The 19,647-nt window shown below is 42.4% G+C and overlaps 2 protein-coding genes across 2 annotated transcripts; both read right to left on the bottom strand.

Moving 5' to 3' along the window:
- Positions 1–2,664: 2,664 nt before the first annotated feature.
- On the bottom strand, positions 2,665–4,112 carry LOC135632848 (serine/threonine-protein kinase-like protein CCR1). Its single transcript, XM_065141678.1, has one exon. It carries the CDS (start codon positions 4,018–4,020, stop codon positions 3,007–3,009), a length of 1,014 nt encoding a protein of 337 aa, XP_064997750.1. The 5' UTR covers positions 4,021–4,112; the 3' UTR covers positions 2,665–3,006.
- A 611-nt stretch (positions 4,113–4,723) lies between these two features.
- Positions 4,724–9,147, bottom strand: LOC103979740 (receptor-like protein kinase HSL1). The gene is made up of 2 exons (XM_018824009.2): positions 5,406–9,147; positions 4,724–5,303 (listed from the first exon to the last, which is right to left on the bottom strand). Exons 1-2 carry the CDS (start codon positions 7,993–7,995, stop codon positions 4,951–4,953), a joined length of 2,943 nt encoding a protein of 980 aa, XP_018679554.2. The 5' UTR covers positions 7,996–9,147; the 3' UTR covers positions 4,724–4,950.
- Between the last annotated feature and the right edge of the window lie 10,500 nt (positions 9,148–19,647).

A 19,647-nucleotide genomic window follows, 5' to 3' on the forward strand; every position in this document is an offset into this window, starting at 1 on the left:
GGCTGAGATCCACTGCTTGGCTCTGCAAATTGCGTCGTTTGATTAGGAGAGTGCCATCGGAATCGAGGGGGTTGTGGTGGAGGTCGGACCCAAGATTAGGTATTAGGTGAGACATAAATAGCTACATTGGACTCGACCAGGTTTGACGCCATGGGAGTGATCCATCAAGCGCCAGTTGCAGAACTGTGTGTCTTGCAGACACCAAAATAATGTGGTCGCCGATTGATTGATGGAATTGTCGGAAAGTTTCCATCCAAACCACCTTCTCCACCTCCTCTGCTCTTCAGTAAAAACCATGTTAAGATTCTAATTATGATTAGTATCGAATGGTATCGAATATAACAAAGATTTTAATCTCCTATCTCGCGATAGCCAACGGATATGATTCTTAATAATGATATATATCTATTTTCTTTTATTGAGTGTGTCTGATTAGTATAGTCAGAACGACGATTAAGTTGAGAATAATTTAGAATTTGATTATTCATAAATTTATGAATTATAATAAAAATAATACATTAAATAATGAAACCGAGGGCAGAACAGTCATTTTCATATTTAAGCATAGAGACCTTTTCGAGAGGGTCATTATCAACCGATATAAACGTGTGAGAATCTATATTCATTCATTCATATTTCGAATGTAATGGATTGGATTATACATGTCCATATCCAGATGTGAGTTCCAATAGTCCCAACAATGGCGTTCTCTTTCATGTTTCATATCACCTTCTCAAGTCAATTCATCCACCAAAATGATTTTTATGATAGATTTTGTCTTCAACAATATTATATATATTTCTTCACCACTAAATTTATCCTCCTCGTTTAGTGATAATAATAATAATAATAATTATTATTATTATTATTATTATTATTATTGACGGTTGGCGAGACGAAACGTTGGGCCTGCTTAATTAGTGGGGCCTGCGCTGGCAGCTGCAGGGACCCACGGGATGTCCGCGAACAGGAAGAGGCTCACATGGTGGGGGGAGGTGAGCTACCGGCGCTGTGCTAGCAAGGACCGAGATTTTAAGTACGTCCATCAATGCTCCATAAGAACTCTGTGCAAGCCTCTCTCTCTCTCCTCCATGCAAACCCTCCTCTCACTTTTGTAGGGTAACGTTACTGTCCTTTAACTACCCCTTTCGCCGGCAGAAGGACCCCCCCGGGTAAACCGGAGCACCTCCCGATCCTTTTCCCCCCTCCCCCTCCTCCTTCATGGTCTTTGGTTAAAACTACTCTCTCTATCTCCAGTGCCGGGTGCCATGCACAGGGCTTCCCATATGTTTATTGTCCCTCAGACATAGATGACCACTCTATGAACATGAAGAGAGAGAGGGACGAGTGGATGAGCACTGGAGAGGGAGGACCCATCACCAGTTATGGACGACAATGATTTGGTGTAGTGAGAGGGGAGGACCCATCACCACCCATGATCATGGTAGGTGGGAGCCCCCAACACACCCGAATAGACTGGAGACGGGCCCCAACCCCGGCGGTGAACTCTTTTTCCCCCTGTCGGCTTTGTTGCGTTTGTGCTTTGTGTCTCCACCCCCTCCTTTGGTGGGCACAGCAACTTTGGCTGGACCCCTTCCCTTTACGTCCATCGCAGAATTCTACCTCTCTTTCACATAGACGAGGGTAATCGGGATAGGTAAACGCTAGCACTGACGAAGGGCCCGCCAGAGAATGACAACTGAGATCAGTCTCTCTCTCTCTCTCTCTCTCTCTCTCTCTCTCTCTCTCTCTCTCTTGAGATGCCACAGCAGCACACCTTTTAACATCACGCATCCTTTTCTTTCCCTTTTGCTGTTACCATCCCTGGTGGTGCATCCACAGATACTGATGAGTTCGAGTTCTTATCTTGGATTCCGCTTAATCCAACATCAACGACGAGCAAGAATGGTGCACCTCCAATAATAGTTCGACATGACTGAACTCGCAGCAGCTGTGTTCGTGGTGACCGGCAAAATTTTTGAGATTAGGAGCATGATCGTCATAGGGTTTGTTCATTAGCGACATAATAACCCTAATCCACTTCAGGTCTGCTATCTTTTCGGTGCAGGAGGACCCAAGCAAAAAGTAGCTTTGATGCAAGAGGGAGGAAACCAGATTGCGAGTCATGGGTCACGGCCACGCCTCAATGCTGCCTCCGATAACCTGCTGCTATCAGTTCACGTACCAAACAGTGACAGCAAAGTGGGCATAAGAGGCTACATGTAGGTCAAAAAGATGGACACTTGTCGACGTTGATGTGGCCAACTCATCTAATTTATTGTTCATTGATGTCTACTTATTTTTATGATCCAGTGTTGCTCTATTTAGCTTTGTTCCAGTTCCCAAAATAGCATGTCAACTTCACGATCATATTTCAAGTTATTGCACACCATCAATGATCTCAAATATGGTTTAATTCTTGTTTATCGACACATCAGTAACACATGGCTAATTAACATGTATCTATCACTCACAGCTAGATGATGAGATGTAGATTCACAACTATGCCTCCAACTTTTCCGGTCATCTTTGTGTAAATTAGTCATTTCAAAGGCTTAGCATTCCCAGAATCTTTCAATTTTTTTACTAGAAATCAAACATTAGTGATGAGCCAATTGCCCAAAGCAGTTCTGGCCATGATTCACAGGTATATAGGAATCCAGTGTGCTCATCATGAAGCTGGTGGGAGCGAATGGTGACGAGAAGGAAACGAGCAGGGTAGCTTCATGCAACCTGCAGAGCTATTCCAGTTTCCTCTGGAGTCGCCTGCAGAGGTTTTGGTCATCTTTGATGATGAGGAACTTTAACATGTCATCTAAAACAACTACTCTACTTGCAATCTGTAATTGTTTGTAAGGTATTCAGCTTCTCCTAAATCGTTTCTCTTCATATTGTAAAGTGCTTGCGACCCCAATTGTACATCCAATCCCATGATGAAACCAATCTAATTGCACCAAGCACAAAGGTCTTCTATAGAGATCATACATATACAGCTTTGGAAGCTTGTCAAGGTTGTGCCTCCAAGCTGCTCAAAATGGCTGCCACATGAGCGATGGACGGCCGGGTCTTCCGCCCATTGCCGACGCACGCCGACGCCACCTTCGCCATCCTCGTCAGTGGCGTCAGGTCCATCGGCAGCCCCATTCTCCCGTCGAGAATCTCCCGGACTCTGCACTCCCTGATCAAAGGCAGAGCCCACTCCACCAGCTTCCCCCCGTCGCACCTCCTCCCGCTCAACAGCTCCAGCAAAACCACTCCCAAACCGTACACGTCGTTCTCCTTGCACGCCCCGCCGCCTTCCCCGTCTCTGTACCCGACCATCTCCCTCCTGTCACCCGGCTCCACCAAGAAGCTCAGCCCGTAGTCGCAGATCCTGGCGCAAAAGTCCATGTCGAGCATGATGTTGCTGGGTTTGATGCACCCGTGCACGATTCCTGGCACGCTCCCGTCGTGCAGGTGCTCGATCCCGCGCGCCGTCCCCGCCGCGACCCTTATCCGGATATCCCAACTCAAGAGCCCGGATGACGGCCGACGACAGTCCTCGAGGTAGCTCTGGTGCAGATGGTAGTCCAGGCTCTTCGTGTTGCCGACGAATTCGGAGATGATGAGCCTCTCGCCGGGTGCCTCGGAGAAGCCCAAGATGGGGACTAGATTGGGGTGGTTGGCGTACGAGAGCGACTTCATCCGGGAAGAGAAGCTCACGCCCGGGTTACCGAGGACTAAATGGTGGTGGATGCGCTTCACGGTGTAGGTATCCCCGGTGGCGGAGGTGGCCTTGTAGACGGTGCCGAGACGGCCCTGGCCGACGACACGGGAGCCGTGGAATCCGTCGGTGGCAGACTCGACGTCGCTCAGCTGGTGAGAGTGGGCGGGGAGAATTGCCACGGTGCTAGTGTCGTCAGGGTCTACGGCGCACCTCTTCTTGCAGATTACGTAGAGGACGACGCTGAGAGCAAGGAGAACGACGCCAACGAGTGCGATGGCAGCGTCTACGCTGATGGTGGAGTCCTCGTGATTCATGGCGGTATTACTTGCTCGGCTTCAAGGATCAGATGTGAGGGGGGTGAAGAAAGGTGAATAAAGGTGGGAGATGTTTGGTTGATTCAGATGAGATTGTTAGGAAAATGTGTAGGATCTCCTTTAGGTTTGGTGCTCGCAGCATGCAGTAGTACTCTTCGAGTCTATTCCGTTTTCCCTGTCATGAGAGATGGGTAGAACAACCATAGATCTTCCACTAGATCAAACGAGAGCAGGTGGGGAGAGTAGTTTGTCTGCGCCTATGTTGGTGCACCAAACTCGGAACAAAGGGCCGCAGAGCAGAACAATTACAGCTCAAATCAAGGACAGAGTTTGCTCCATACACACAAGTACTTGTCCCATTCTGTCACCAAATGTGCTGTTCGATTTGAAAGCTAACAAAATAGTAGTCAGTTTCACCTTCCGAAAAGATATGTTGATTGAATAATGAGAACAAATACAGTATCAACGAAGCTAACACACAGTTCTTAAAGAACAGTATTTTTTCTTGTGGAAGAGATCGCGTAGAAGATAATGATCCTGATTGAGTTTTGGCTGTCAAAGAGATGAGAGTCTGACAGTCAAACGTATCTTCCATCTACATCTGTTCCCGAAACAGTTGATGATGCTAAACTAAACACATGGCAATGCGGATTCTGTGGCATCTCACATAGGAAGATGGCATGGAACGGATACAGAGTACAAATGGCAAGCACAAATACTTTTTTTTTTCTCTGGTGGCGACGGCCACAGAAATCCGCTAAGCAACGAAGATGATTGGCTTGCTGGGAAGGATGCATTGGAACAAATTCCTTCAGATATAGTAGCACAGTTAATTCGATTCTCATCACAGTGTAATGGTGCAGAACCCTCCATAGGAGAAGCTATTCGCTGGAGGAATCACAGGTTGTCACATTCTACGGTATCGGGCACTCAAGGAGATGGGCTTAGGTCCTTCAATGGCGGCTTCAACTTGTTGACAGGAGCCACGTCGAGCAGCAGCTTCACCACCGTCCTCATCGGCGGCCGATTCAGTGGGAGGAAGTTGGTGCAGAGGAGGCCAACGTCGAGCACCTCGCGTATCTCCTCCTTGAAACAGAGACTAAGCCTGGGATCGATCACGCTTTCCACTCCTTTCTGCTCCAAGGTGCTGCACACCCACTGCGCCAAATCCCTCTCTCCAAGCTCAGGATCCATAGGAAATTTTCCTGTGATCAATTCCAGAATCACCACCCCAAAACTATATATGTCGCTCTTCTCGGTAACCCGGAGAGTAAAGGCGTACTCTGCAGAAAATGGAAAACGAGACAAGAGAACAAGTGAATACATTCCACGCACTGATCCTAAGATCTCAAGAAGAGCAAACACCGAGGATGAAATGAGCAAACCTGGTGCGATGTATCCGCAGGAGCCAGCAATCACAGACATCGACTTTGGTCCCTTCACGATGGCTTTGGCGACGCCAAAATCGGAGACTTTCGCTCCAAACTCTGCATCCAACAGTATGTTGTTGGATTTAACATCCCTGTGGACGATGGGCGGAAGACAGTCATGGTGAAGGTACGACAGACCCTCAGCCGCATCCAGTGCAATCTTGTACCTCGTTCGCCAGTCCAGCAAACCTCCCTTGGCGCCATGCAGCTGGTCACCTAAGCTTCCATTCGGCATGTATTCAAAGACCAGAAGCTTGGAGTCAATGTTAGTGCAGCAGCACCACAGCTTCACGATGTTCTTGTGACGAATCTTCCCCAGCATCTCCACCTCGGCTTCGAAACCGTCGACGAAGCTCGGAACTATGTCGTTCTTCTTGGAGGTTCCCCAGAGCTTCTTCACCGCCACGGTCTCTCCATTGCTCAACACCACCTTGTAGACTTGACCGGAAGCTCCGCTACCGATAACGTTGTCTTCGTCAAGGGAAACCGGGATCTCCTCCTCACTGAAACCAAGCTTATAGAACGAGGTGAACTTCCACTTGGGATTGTCCATACCAAGCGCTGCCTTCTTTAGATTTCTGTATCTCCAATAGAACCAAGCTGCTCCAGTCACGAGCACCAATGAAGCGAGTATAAAGACAGACCGAAGCAGCCAGACGAACACATGGCGCTCCGGTTTGACACCTCGCGGGCTGGGACAGAAACCGGTCAATTCCCCGCAGAGACCCGGATTGCCCAAGAAGCTATTTTGGTATGTCTGTGTCGCAAGCAAAGGAGGCAGACCGCCGGAAAGCTGGTTGTTGGAGAGATTGAATTCGATAAGATTTAGGTTCTGGAGTTCCATTGGGATCTCTCCGCTGAGTTTGTTGCCCGAGAGGTCGAGATAGTTGAGCACCGGGAGGTCCCCAAGCTCCGGCGGGACCCCACCGGAGATATCGTTGTCAGCGAGGTTCAGCTGGCTAAGCTTCTTCCATGACAGGATTCCTTGGGGGAGTTCACCAGAGAGGGAGTTATTATGGAGGTCCAACTCTCCCAGCTTGGTCAAGTACCGCAGACCCATCGGCAGAGGTCCAGACAGCATGTTATTGGCGGCAGAGAACTCGTACAAGTTCGAAAGAGCTCCTATTTCCTCTGGAATTGGCCCACTGAACTGGTTATCGGAGATTAGTAGCATGGAGAGATTAGCTGCGCCTGATATCACCGGTGAGATGCTGCCGGAAAAGAAGTTTCCGGAGAGTTCGAAAAGCCACACATGGGGTAGGCCCCAAAAAGCAGGGGGGACCTCGCCGGAGAGGCGGTTGTTGGGTAATCGCACGCGGGTGAGTGATGTGCACCGGCCAAGACTCTGCGGCAAGCTCCCTGAGAATGAATTGTTAAGCAAAAGAAGCTCCGATAACACGCCACCGTCGCAGATGCTCGCAGGAATCTCGCCAGATAGGAAGTTATCTGAAAGATCAATAAAACCGAGAGGGAAATGCTTGCCGAAATCGAAAGGGAGAGGACCATCGAGCTGGTTGGAGAACAGACGGAGGTCGGCGAGATTCTTGCACCGGGAAATGCTCTGAGGAATAAGACCAACGAGGTTATTCTCGTAAAGCTGGAGATTTGCAAGATTGGGAGCAAGGAAGATGTCTTCGGGAAGATGACCGTAGAGTTTGTTCATGGAAGCATCGAAGAAGCGGAGCGCAGTAAGGTTGGAGAGGCCACGGGGAAGGGTACCAGAGAGAGAATTGGCGTAGAGCTCGATTTGGACGGCCGACGAGAGCCCCGTGATCGATTCGGGAATGGGGCCGGAGAGCGAATTATAAGCAAGGTCGAGGTTGACGAGCGACGAAAGGCGGCCAAGGTCCGGCGGAACAGGGCCGACGAGGTTGCAGCCGGCGAGCCAGAGAATGCGGAGCTGTGTGAGGTTGGCAAAGGAAACCGGAATGGGGGAGGGAGAGAAGGCGTTATAAGAAAGGTTAAGCTCGCGAAGAGAAGTTACGTTAGAGAGAAAGGAAGGAACGGGGCCGGTGAGCTGGTTGGCCACCAAGGAGAGGATTCGGAGACGGGGAAATTGACCGAAAGAAGGCGGTATGTCGCCGGAAAAGTTGTTGAACTTGAGGTCGAGGTGTACGAGGTCGGGGAGGATGGAAGGGAGGGAAGAAGGGAGGGGGCCGACGAAGGAGTTCCGCGTGAGGTCGAGGTAGGCGAGGGAGGAGCAGCCGAGAAGGGAGGAGGAGGGGAGGGTGTCGTTGAGCACGTTGGAGGCAAGGGAGAGGAAAGAAAGGTGAGGGAGACGACAAAGGGCGGAAGGAAAGGGGCCTGCAAGAGCCAAGCCGGAGAGGTAAAGAGAGGTGACGGCGAGTGAGGTGGAGCCGCAGGTGACTCCAGTCCAGTTGCATGGGGTAGAGTCCAGTGGGTTCCAGTCGGAGAGGGCGTTGCCGGGGTCAGCGAGGGAATTCTTAGCTTGCAGAAGGGAGAGGCCTTCTCGGTTGAGGGAGAGGGAGAGATGAGGAAGAAAGAAGAGGGAGAGGAGGAAGGGGAGAGGGGAGAGGAAGAGCATGTTGGTGCCGGTGTTCTCCACCGCAGTGTAGTGGTAGTGTAGTGTGCGTGTGATCTTTGGAACGATGGGGTGTTAAAAAGAGAGGGAAAAGGGTGAGAGGCATCGGAAAGGGACTGCAGCAGTTTGGAAGGCTTTTAAATCAGATGCCTTTTCTCCGCGCAAGCCACCGTAGTAAAAAAAAGGTGCAGAGGAGGGAGGAGGGAAGAGGAAGAGAGGAAGCTGTCATTTCCTAGATTGATTGCACGAGAACCCAAGGGTCGGTCGGCATGGAAGATTTTGGACGATGTGCGAGTGCTTGGAGTAAGAATATATCCAACGCTTTATGTTGGAGAATTAATGCAACATGCCATAATGCTTCTTCACATGGTTGCTGTGGAGGACATATCCCTCTCGAGGAGGAAGAGTTGGCGTGGAAGTCGAATTTGAGGAGGAGGAGAAGGAGGAGGTGGAGGAATCTCTCTTTACGACAATTGCCTCACAACTTTGGGAAGAAGTGATTCCCTGATGCATATGGTGGGACGGATGGGCTTAGCGCATCTAATCCAAGCAGAGGGACTGCCAATTCCAAAGATGAGGTATAGTTGTGGATAAGGCCAGTGTTGTTAATGGAATCTCTCTCGTTCTCTCTCGCTCTCGTCGGAGGAGTCTAACCACCGAATTGAGTATGAATGAATTGGAGTTTCTGTCTGTTCTTTGAGTGTCACGCCAAACCAAAATGCTGAGACAACAGCAGACTCAAAGCCCTGTAAAATCGGATGAAGCACAATACGAATCTGTTTGCTGCTATCTATCACCACTTTGTCTTAAGCAAAAGGAAACGAAGATCAAGCATGCATGCAGACCTCGATTCACACTGACCTTAAACCGTTCCCACATGAACGGTGCCGCCATTGCAGGAAGGGGGAAGAGGTCAGTGGAGGGGTGGCGGCCGTTTGTGCAATGGAGGAGGAGGAGGAGGAGGCTTTCCCTTGCGTCTGTTGGCTACTGAGGGTGAGGTGGGGAGATTGACGTGAGGGTGGTCGGTGGGGACGGGCTCCTCTTTCACGTGAACCATTGGCGATTCTATTCTACAGCGAAGAAAGGAGAACGCGATTCCTCCCCTGCTCGTTGTGTCTCGTTCCTCTTCCGTGATATTTCACGTGATGGAACGGCAAGCTCACGTTTTCCTGGACTTGTGTTTGTACAGTTAGCTGCTGTTCTCTTCTCCTCCTCCTCCTCCTCCTCTCCTCTCTTCGGAGGTGTGATCTCAGATGCAAACTGTTAGTCAACCAAAATGGGTTGAATGAGCTAAGACTGAGCAGCACCAGCATGGATTATTGTATGCATCTCATGGTAGGCACAAAGTAAGGAGTTAGAGCTTTTGCATCACTCACTCCCACCAAGTGAGCCTCCTCTCTCGTGCAAGTCAAATTCCATTCGTTCATCGGCTTTTTTCTTTCTTGCACGTGTTTTAGGCTCATCATGCAAGTAGGAAAGCACTTAATCATCCGCGTAGGCATCTTCTTAGACATAATTATTGGTGAAATTAAAGCTTCTTTTGACATGCCATCCAATTTCTCGAGTTCAGATAAGTTAAAATAATAAGAGTAGCATGAAAATAGCAAAAACAAATTCTACGATTGAATGTTTAATCGGTGAAACTAATCATTATTAGGTGGAGATTAAAAATATTGATGAAAGTTAAGCGAGTCAGTTTATCTATATCGAGTATCCGATAAGTTCAATCTTTTATATTAAATTAATTTTTTAACTAAATTCATTAACTCATCAAATCAAACAAGTAAATTATATATATATATATATATATATATATATATATATATATATATATATATATGTATGTATATATGAAAAAAAAAAAAAGAGAATCCCAAAAGAATCATAACTAGTCAGTGGTCAATAGATCACGTTCTAGAATCGAGCTTTAATTAAAATATCCAAAGCACCACCAAATCTGCAAAATGATATCTTGGGGGAGTTGGGGGACGAAAGAGAAAGTATGTCCTCCACGTAATGGATGTCACTAACGCCTTTAGAAAATAGAACAACGAGCTTTCACAATTGAAGTGACACTGTGTGCCAAAACCACATCGACATAGCAAGACAAATTCTTAATTCAACATTTCAATATATTGCTTCTTGAATGATGTCCGGTGATAAAAGCGTATATCGTCAATTTTAATATCTTAATATGACACATGATCATTATATAGTATCTATAATAAAAGGAAAAGATAGAAGATCGTTATTCATCTATCTATCCACGTGAGTAAGGATCTAAGGTAGATGATTATAAGGTATTCCCTCTTGTTGCTCATATAGATAAAAGACCAAAGTTTTAAGAGATGTTTAGACAATATCTCCCCGTAGAATATTTAATAAAATATTTTATCCCATTATGATCAAGTATAAAAGCTCATCTTCAATACACCAAAAAAAGGATTATGTTTTTTGACTGCTCGTGTCTACACTCATATACTTGAGGTTACTAAATTAGTTGTCAAAGCGATTAGGTCGAGAAACCTCTTTTACGTATAGATGACATATCGGGAGCTTAGCATTTCCACCACAAAGGTACCTCAAACAACATTGTGTATACAGGTCCGGATCATGTCATACTGCCCAGGAGTCAACAACTTCTTTCCTTAACATTTTAATGCTAGAAAGAGGGCTCGATGTTATATTGACAACTATCTACCGATTCTCTCAATGAACACTCGAGCAAAAAGACTTTACCCTCGACTATAGTATTTTCACTCAAGAAGGGTTGCAGCCACCCTTTCTACACATTGGCGCATCTATCTTGGTGTAGATGTCAATGTGATACCATTGCCTATTTAATGATCTCGGAATCTTACCCCCAAGGATAAGCCTGAGCCACCTACTTATTCATGTTGAGATGTTCTTAAATTTCACTAAGCAAGTACAGACACTAACAGACATAATATATGTTGTCCTTTTGCTTTTCACCTAATTAACTCAATAGGCGATGCCACCAGCTTAACTGCCATCATTGGCTTCATTGTAATATGCTCTAACACCCATCGAGGTTCCCCGAATCAATATGGTGTCAACATCCCAACAAGATTCATCGAACTGTAGGTTAAAGGGATATTTCAGTCTCAAACCATGGAATTTAGTGAATCACACCATCATTATATTCTGCTTGAATTTGAGGCCCAATCAACGAAAGATTCCCTATAGATCCAACTATGACAGAAAGATCATATTCGGAGGAGATGCGATAAGAGTTCAAATAATCAAAAAGGGAAGCACTAGTTCCCCACCTCGGGTTAGTCGTCATTCACTCAGAAAATCTAAGAGGAACTAATTCTAATAATCTTCTACCTCCCATCCTTGGAGACGTTCAATGGCAGTACTGACCTGATGGAGCAAATTACAATTTTTTGTGCCCAAGTGTCGTTGTACGATACTTCAAATGCCTTAATGTACTGCACCTTCCCAACCACGTTAAGAGGCTCAACACGAGAATGATATGTGCACCTAAAGCTACTTTCCATCACAGTTTTGCCTAGCTCGTGAAGGAGCTTGAACTTCACATCCTCGTGAATGTATGCTCATGGCTATCAGCGGTAATGCTCCTTATACTCAAGTAAGGGGAGGAAGAAATACTTGTAGATAGGTTCACGAGCAAGATCCAATATGTGCTAGATGCTAGTTACAGGTGTCCTATAAGCCAATCATATGAGTGATGACAAATGTAATTCATTATACAATATCTTTTGATTAATATTTATAATAATATTTTCTCACTTTAGATTATGTGATGAATATATTGTGATATCTTTAAATCTGTGCAATGAGAATTTGGATCATGATAAGATCATGAAAAGGAGACCAATTCATCTTTAAACATAGATCCTAAATATTTCTCATTATAGGTTACTCGAGAAATACATCGAGGTAACCGAACAAACTGGTGCACTATGTTAGTTTGGCAAGTCCCATAGTCCCACATCAGGAAAATCAGACTTGTTATCTCCTATTGGAACTATAAATAAGGGTCTGAGTTTTGAAGTCAGATGCACCACAAGAAAACCTAATTGTTTGTTTTAGGCTTTTCTTGTTCAGTAATTTTCGGTGTTTTATAACCTAGGAATATCTTCCAAAGGCATTTGTAATAGTTCCTCTTTTATAGTAGTGATTTGCTCCTCCTTCGTCCGTGGATGTAGGTCAATTGACCGAACCACGTAAATCTAGTATTCTTATCGCTTCTTTTATTCTTCCACTTTATTATCTTTGTTGGGTTATCAAAATTACCCTTTGGTAAATTTCCTGGGGCTAACTCTAACAAACTGGTATCAGAGCTTGGTTTCGAGATCTTTTGGTAATGATGACAATAACAAAGATTGTTGTCGAGAAATTCGACAGAAATGTCAACTTTGGCATGTGGCAACTCAAGATGGAGGCTATTCTGGTTCAAAATGGAGTTGATTTAGCATTACAGGGAGCTGAGAACATTCCAGATGGTACGTCAAAGGAAGATCTTATGGGTATGGATAAGAAGGTCCGATCCAGCATTATTCTAAATCTCTCTGACAAGGTTTTACGGGAGGTAGCTACGGAGACTACGGCTAAGAGCATATGAGACAAGCTTAAAGCCTTGTATCTGAAGAGGATAGTAGAGAATCGTCTCTATTTAAAGCAGAGTTTGTATATGCTTCAGATGACTGAAGGTACATTTATACTCTCACATCTTGATAAATTTGATTCCTTGGTTATAGATTTGGAGAATATAGATGCAAAAATTGATTATGATGATAAGACTCTGTTACTTTTGTGTTCTCTTCCTCGATCTTTTAAGTATTTCTGTGATATTATGATTTATGGAAAAGAAACAATTTCGTATCAGAAAATTAAATCTGCACTAAAATCTAAGGAGCAGATAGACAAGGATATCACTTGGGAAAGTAGAGAGAATCAGGCTGAGGGTTTGGTTGTCAGGGGTAGAATGGATAAAAGAGAATTTGACAGGGGTAGATCTAAATCTAGATCTAAATCTAGACATAGAAATTTGGAATGCAGATATTATCATAAAATGGGGCACATTAAGGTTGATTGCTTTAAATTAAAAAAATAATTAAAGTAAATGGAAAAAATTATTGAGAAAATTATTGAGTCTACTGAAGCTAGTGTAGTAGCCGATGAGAATGATGGAAATATTTTCTCTACTACTGATGACAGGACAATGTCTAAAAATGAATGAATTTTATATTCAGGTTGTTCTTATCACATATGTTCTAATAGAGATTTATTTTCCACATATGAATCTTGTAATGGTGGAATTGTTTTGATGGGCAATAATGTAGCATGTGATGTTGTTAGTAGAGGAACAATTCGAATTAAAATGCATGATGGTATTGTGAGGAGGCTCACTAATGTTAGATATGTTCTTGATTTAAAAAAGAATCTCATCTCTTTAGGCACCCTAGAGGCCCTTGGGTGTAAATACACAACTGAAGGTGGAGTTATGAAAGTTTCTAGAAGTGTCGTTGTTGTTATGAAAGTTTATAGGTCTTGTAGCTTAAATATTTTGCAGGGAACTACTGTCACAGGCTCGGGTGCAGTCTCGTCATCATTATTATCTGATTCTGACATCACCAAATTATGGTATATGCGTTCGGGTCATATGAATGAAAAAGGCTTGAGCATATTGAGCAAAAGAGGTCTACTTTGTGGACAGAGTACTGGGCCACTGAATTTTTATGAACACTACATTTTTGAAAAGCAGAAAAGAGTCAGCTTCAATTCTCCAGCAGTTCACAAAACAAAAAGTACTCTTAACTATATTCATTCAGACCTTTGGGGTCTAGCTCATGTTCAGTCTAAGGGTGGTGCCATGTATTTGTTAACTTTCATTGACGATTATTGTAGGAAAGTTTGAGTTTATTTTCTGAAGCATAAAAATGATGTTTTTCTAACCTTTAAACAATGGAAGGCTTTGATTGAGAAGCAAATAGGTAAATAGATTAAGCAGCTTCGAACAGATAATGGCATTAAATTTTGTGAAGGTGACTTTGATGAATTCTGCAAAAATGAAGGAATCGTTCGGCATCGCACTGTTAGGATGATGCCTCAACAAAATGGTGTGGCCGAATGTATAAACAGAATACTCTTGGAGAGAGCAAGGTGTATGATCTCAAATACAGAGTTGACAAAGGACTTTTGGCCAGAGGCAATTAATATGGCCTATTACGTTGTCAACCACGCTCCTTCTGCGGCACTTAACTTTAAAACTCCGTAGGAAGTTTGGTCAAGTACTCCTACTGATTACTTTGATTTAAAATTTTTTTGGTGTCTAGTATACATGCATATAAATGAAGGAAAATTAGAGCCTTGAGCTAAAAAATACATTTTCCTTGGGTATGCTTCTAGGGTAAAAGGATACAGATTATGGTGTTCTGATCCTAAATCTCCAAAATTTGTAATCAGTAAAAATGTTACTTTTGATGAATTATCTATGTTATCTTCTAAAGAAGAATCTACTAGTTGTACAAATGATAGTGTACATAAGCAGGTCGAGCTTGAGATTGATAGTTCTAATTCTTTTCAGTCTAACTCTTCTACTCAAAAAATACTAGTAGATGGTCCTGAGTCTACTGATGAAGTTGATCCAAAGGAAGAGCAATATTCCATAGCCAAGGATAGACCACGGAGAAATATTCGATCACCACAAAGATATGCAAATTTGGTTGCATATGCTTTGTCTGTTGCAGAAGAAACAAGTGAAGTTGGTGAGCCTACTTTCTACTCAAGTGTAGTTTCTTATGATAATTCCGCTAAGTGGTTGATTGCAATGAATAAAGAAATAGAATCTCTCCATCAGAATAGAACTTGGGATCTTGTGAAGCCGCCTTCTGGTAAGAAAATTGTTGGATGCAAATGAGATATTATTGCTGAGGGAAAGGTCCTTATTCAGAAAATTCATACGAAGGACAATCCAACTGATATGCTTATGAAGCCTCTTCCAGTTTACAAGTTCAAGCAGTGCTTAGACTTAATTGGTGTTTATTGTTGGTGATTACCCGTTGGGGCTTTTATGAAGAAGGTGGAGCAAGTTTTGTTGGGACATGCCAAGGTGGAGATTTGTTAGTTTGGCAAGTCCTATAGTCCCACATCGGGAAAATCAGACTTGTTATCTCCTATTGGAACTATAAATAAGGGTTTGGGCTTTGAAGTCAGATACACCACAAGAAAACCTAATTGTTTGCTTTAGGCTTTTCTTGTTTAGTAATTTTCGGTGTTTTATGGCCTAGGAACATCTTCCAAAGGTATTTGTAATAGTCCCTCTTTTATAGTAGTGATTTGCTCCTCTTTCGTCCGTGGATGTAGGTCAATTGATCGAACCACGTAAATTTGATGTTCTTATCGCTTCTTTTATTCTTCCGCTTTATTGTCTTTGTTGGGTTGCCAAAATTACCCTTTGGTAAATTTCCTGAGGCTAGCTCTAACACACTATATACTCATCTATATAATAGAGACAATTCGTCTCATAGTTACTTATGTGGGGACACGTGATATAATACATGTGCTCATTGGAGAATAAGTTTATTGAATGTTTCGCTTACGGAATGATGAATGGTTAATGATACCTCATCATTATATAGCGATTTCGTAGTTTAAATTGTATATCTAGTCCTTAGACTTGAGATACCAAGGATGTCTTATTTGAGTACTCTATTCTTTGATACCATACTTATAGATTTGAAAGTTTCAGATTCAGTACAAACAATCATTGAGAATGACAACCAATCTTACAAAGGTAATTGAGTGTCAGTAAAGGATCATCCAATCTTGGTATCATGAGAAAAATATCTCGTATGTTCTCACTTAAGCAAATCATTGACTAGGATTGATCAGATTGAGAGATTTCAATAAGAGTAAAACTATAATGGATTCTGTATATGCATGATAGTATTATGTCCAGTATACAATCTTTGAAATATTAGATAGATAAGAGACTATAGATACATGATAATTGAGGGCAGATAGATCTAATGTATTAAATCTCCCTATACCATCTAGGAATTATAGTATAGTGGCCTAGTACGTCCATAGTCGATGAGTTGAATGAATTATTATGAGAATAAAAATTTATTAAGTCAAAAGGAGATATAATAGATGCAACTCACCATTAGCTCGTTTGAGCTTAGAGGGTCACAAACATATGGTGGAAAACTCGATGAATATAAAATTGAATACGAGATATTCAATAAGCCTCCTTTACCCAACAAAGCATGGAGTTTAGAGGGGTTTTTGGATGGGGATCTAATAACTACTAATCCAATAGTTATTAGATGCGGATCCAATACCAATTAAGAAAGATCACTCCAAAACAATATTGGCTAAATTCATGATAGTAGATATCCCCTCGACATCTAACGTGATCATAAACATACTCATAGTGAATAGACTGAGAACGATGGTGTCAATATTGGCTAAATTCATGATAGTAGATATCCCCTCGACATCTAACGTGATCATAAACAGACTCATAGTGAATAGACTGAGGACGATGGTGTCGATCTACTACATGATGATGAAGTTTCTTACAAGAACTAGCATTGGAGAATTGAGAAGCAATATAAGAGAGTCGTGTAGTGCTCCATAACAATAGTCTCCCTACTGAAGAGGGCTTGACCCGAGATATCACCTATGAACCCTCAAGACTTTGATAAGTTTGTCTCATGTCATAAAATAGTAGATTTACTTATTGAAGCACCCCTAGATAAGACTATGTGCTTCAAAAGGCTAAAATTAATGACCCAACTAGATCTCGAGATAAACTAGCGCCAAACTAGGAATATTTATATCAAGTCATCGAGGTCATCAAGACAGAACCTATCGTCTTGGTGACTATGCCCCAAGACATATTAGGGGTGATGTCTCTAAGGATATGACACATTACAAAGTTAAAGAGATTTAGGGTTAGGTCAGGGTGACTATGCCCCGAGCGTCAAGCCTTGGTCTACCATGTCTTTGGCACTAGTTGTAAAAAATATATTTTCAAGGTATAAGTGTTGCAAGCCGAGGAAAAAGTTTCATTGCTTGAAAAGACTATACTAACTTAGTTGGGTCTTTACATCCAAAATGAGACATTAACCTATCGAGATAGAGACAAGTCAAGTGGACAAGATTGTCGATACAATAAGAAAAAGATATTGTTGGAAACGTGATGAGGCATCACATGCATAGTGAAAAATAGAAAACAAAAATTGATTTCTCAAAATAATAATATAGAACGTCGTGTGACAATTTGGAGCAAAAACTCAATAAACCGAAAATCTCATATGAGATTCATGAGACGTTCTCACTTAAGGGAGATCATATATCCCTATAAAACGTGAATCTAAGTTTGTGGATAAAGGAGTCAGATGTCATCCTCTCTAGTAGTAATCCATATAGCATATGAAGTGGTGATGCTCCTCCTTTTGCAGTGTGAATCCTTATAGTCTTCGTACACTACCTCACAACAGTGATCAAGAAGGGTCGACTCCTTCTTACTATCCTCTTACACCACCAAGAATGTTGTTGAGTGAGGAGGAGAGGGAGGGAGGAGAATAGGAGGTGACACTCAATTAAGTCTAGCCTATGACATATTTGGTCTTCTCTTATTTAAAGAGGTCATTGTCAACTTAGCTCTAATGAATCTTGCCCTATTGGGTACTGGATCTCTATCCAATTACCCTAGCCTCTTCGATTAATGGATCTCTATCCAATAATCATTATTTGCTCTTATTGGGTTTCACTGAAAGGATCTAATAAAATCGATGTTTTATTGGACATCCAATAAAATAAGAGCTCGATTGATATCTTATATCTAAACCTCTACTTCTTACAATATCTATCATTTATGTATGACCCTCTATGCATAATATTGAGTTGGTCGTAAGTTGCATCTCTCAAAACTCCTTTTGACTCAATGAATTATTATCTCTATAATAATTCACTTGACTCATCGACTATGAATGTACTAGGCCACTGTATCGTAGTCTCCAAACAATACAGAGGAATCCAATCCATTAGACATGTTTGCTCTTAGTTACAATGTATCTATAGTCCTTTATTTATATAATATCTCAAAGATCATATATTAGGTATGGTGTTGTCAGGTCCATACAGAATACATTTGTGCCTTTCTCTAATCAGATTCTTATGGAAAACTGTTTCTCTCTCAATCTAAATGACCATGACCAGAGATTTAGCTAAGCGAGAATACGCAGGAGATTCCTCTCATGATACTAAGAGCGGATAATCCTCTATTGACACTCAATTATCCTTATAAAGTTAATTATCACTTTCGATAACTAGTTATGTTAGATTTGAAACTTCTAGACTTATAAGTATGATATCAAAGAGTGGAGTATTCATATAGGATATTTTTGGTGTTTTAAGTTTAAGGACCAGATATACAACTCGGACTACAGAACTGTAATTTGACGATGAGATATCATTAACCATCCAGGGTTCCATGAGCAAATCATTTAGTGAACTCATTCTCTAATAAGCACATATACTATATCCCTAGTGTCCCAACACAAGTAGTTATGAGACTAACTGTCTCCATCATATGGACAGGTACATAGTACACCGGTCTTTCCGATTATCTTGATATCCCTCTCGAGTAACTTATGATCGAAAATATTTAGAATATATGTTTATAAACAAATTGGTCTCATTATCATGATTTCATCATGATTCAATTCTCATTGTACATATCTAAGGACATCACGATATATCAAGCAGGCAATATAAAGTGAAAAAATATCATAATAACATTAATAACCAAAAATACTATGCAGTATGTCACATGCGTCATCACTCACATGATTGACTTGTATGGCACTTGTAATTAACAAACACAAGAACTAAATTGGGTAGACGTAAAGACCAACACCTTATAAGACAAGACAATGATTCCCTCCCCCCAAAACCTCATAATTTGCTCAATAAACTCAGAGTTATATACCCTCATCGAACTTGGCTCTCAATGAGGCATTGCTTGGCCTCTTCTAGTTACCTTACAAGTTTGACTTCTTGAGACTTTACCTCAATGATAAGTGACCGGTTTCCTCTTTTCCTCTTTCACCCCTCTACCTCCTCGTAAAGATTATTGATCATGAGGGACTATTAATAAATAATAGAGTCGATGTCCTATGCATAATCAATAAGTGCCATGATGTAATTGTGATTCTATAAGTCAAAGACAAAGGGGCACTTGAGAAAGTGCAAAAGTGACCAATGTGTGAACACTATCTTAGAAAGCGCACAAGTGACCAATATATGAAGAATACCTCATGTTCGGAAGTTTGGAGCGACATCACATGAGCAGCAGAAGAACAGAAAATAAAAATCATAGAATTTCTTACAGAAAAAAAGATTTCATCATTGTGCAAAGATGAGTACCTAAAAACCCGCGAAACCAAAAACTATGCGTATAAGAAAATTATATTATATAGAGAGATCGTATATTCTTGAATTCCCATAAATCTATGAGAGAGGATGAATGAGGTCAACTATCCTCCTCTCTAGTAGTGATCCACATGGTAGAGGCTATAAAGATGCTCTTCAAATTATTGCTCAAATATCCTCACTACATGTATCATACAATCAAGAAGGGGCCAGCCTTTC

Source organism: Musa acuminata, chromosome BXJ3-3 (genome assembly GCF_036884655.1).
Source record: "Musa acuminata AAA Group cultivar baxijiao chromosome BXJ3-3, Cavendish_Baxijiao_AAA, whole genome shotgun sequence".
Lineage (NCBI taxonomy): Eukaryota > Viridiplantae > Streptophyta > Magnoliopsida > Zingiberales > Musaceae > Musa > Musa acuminata.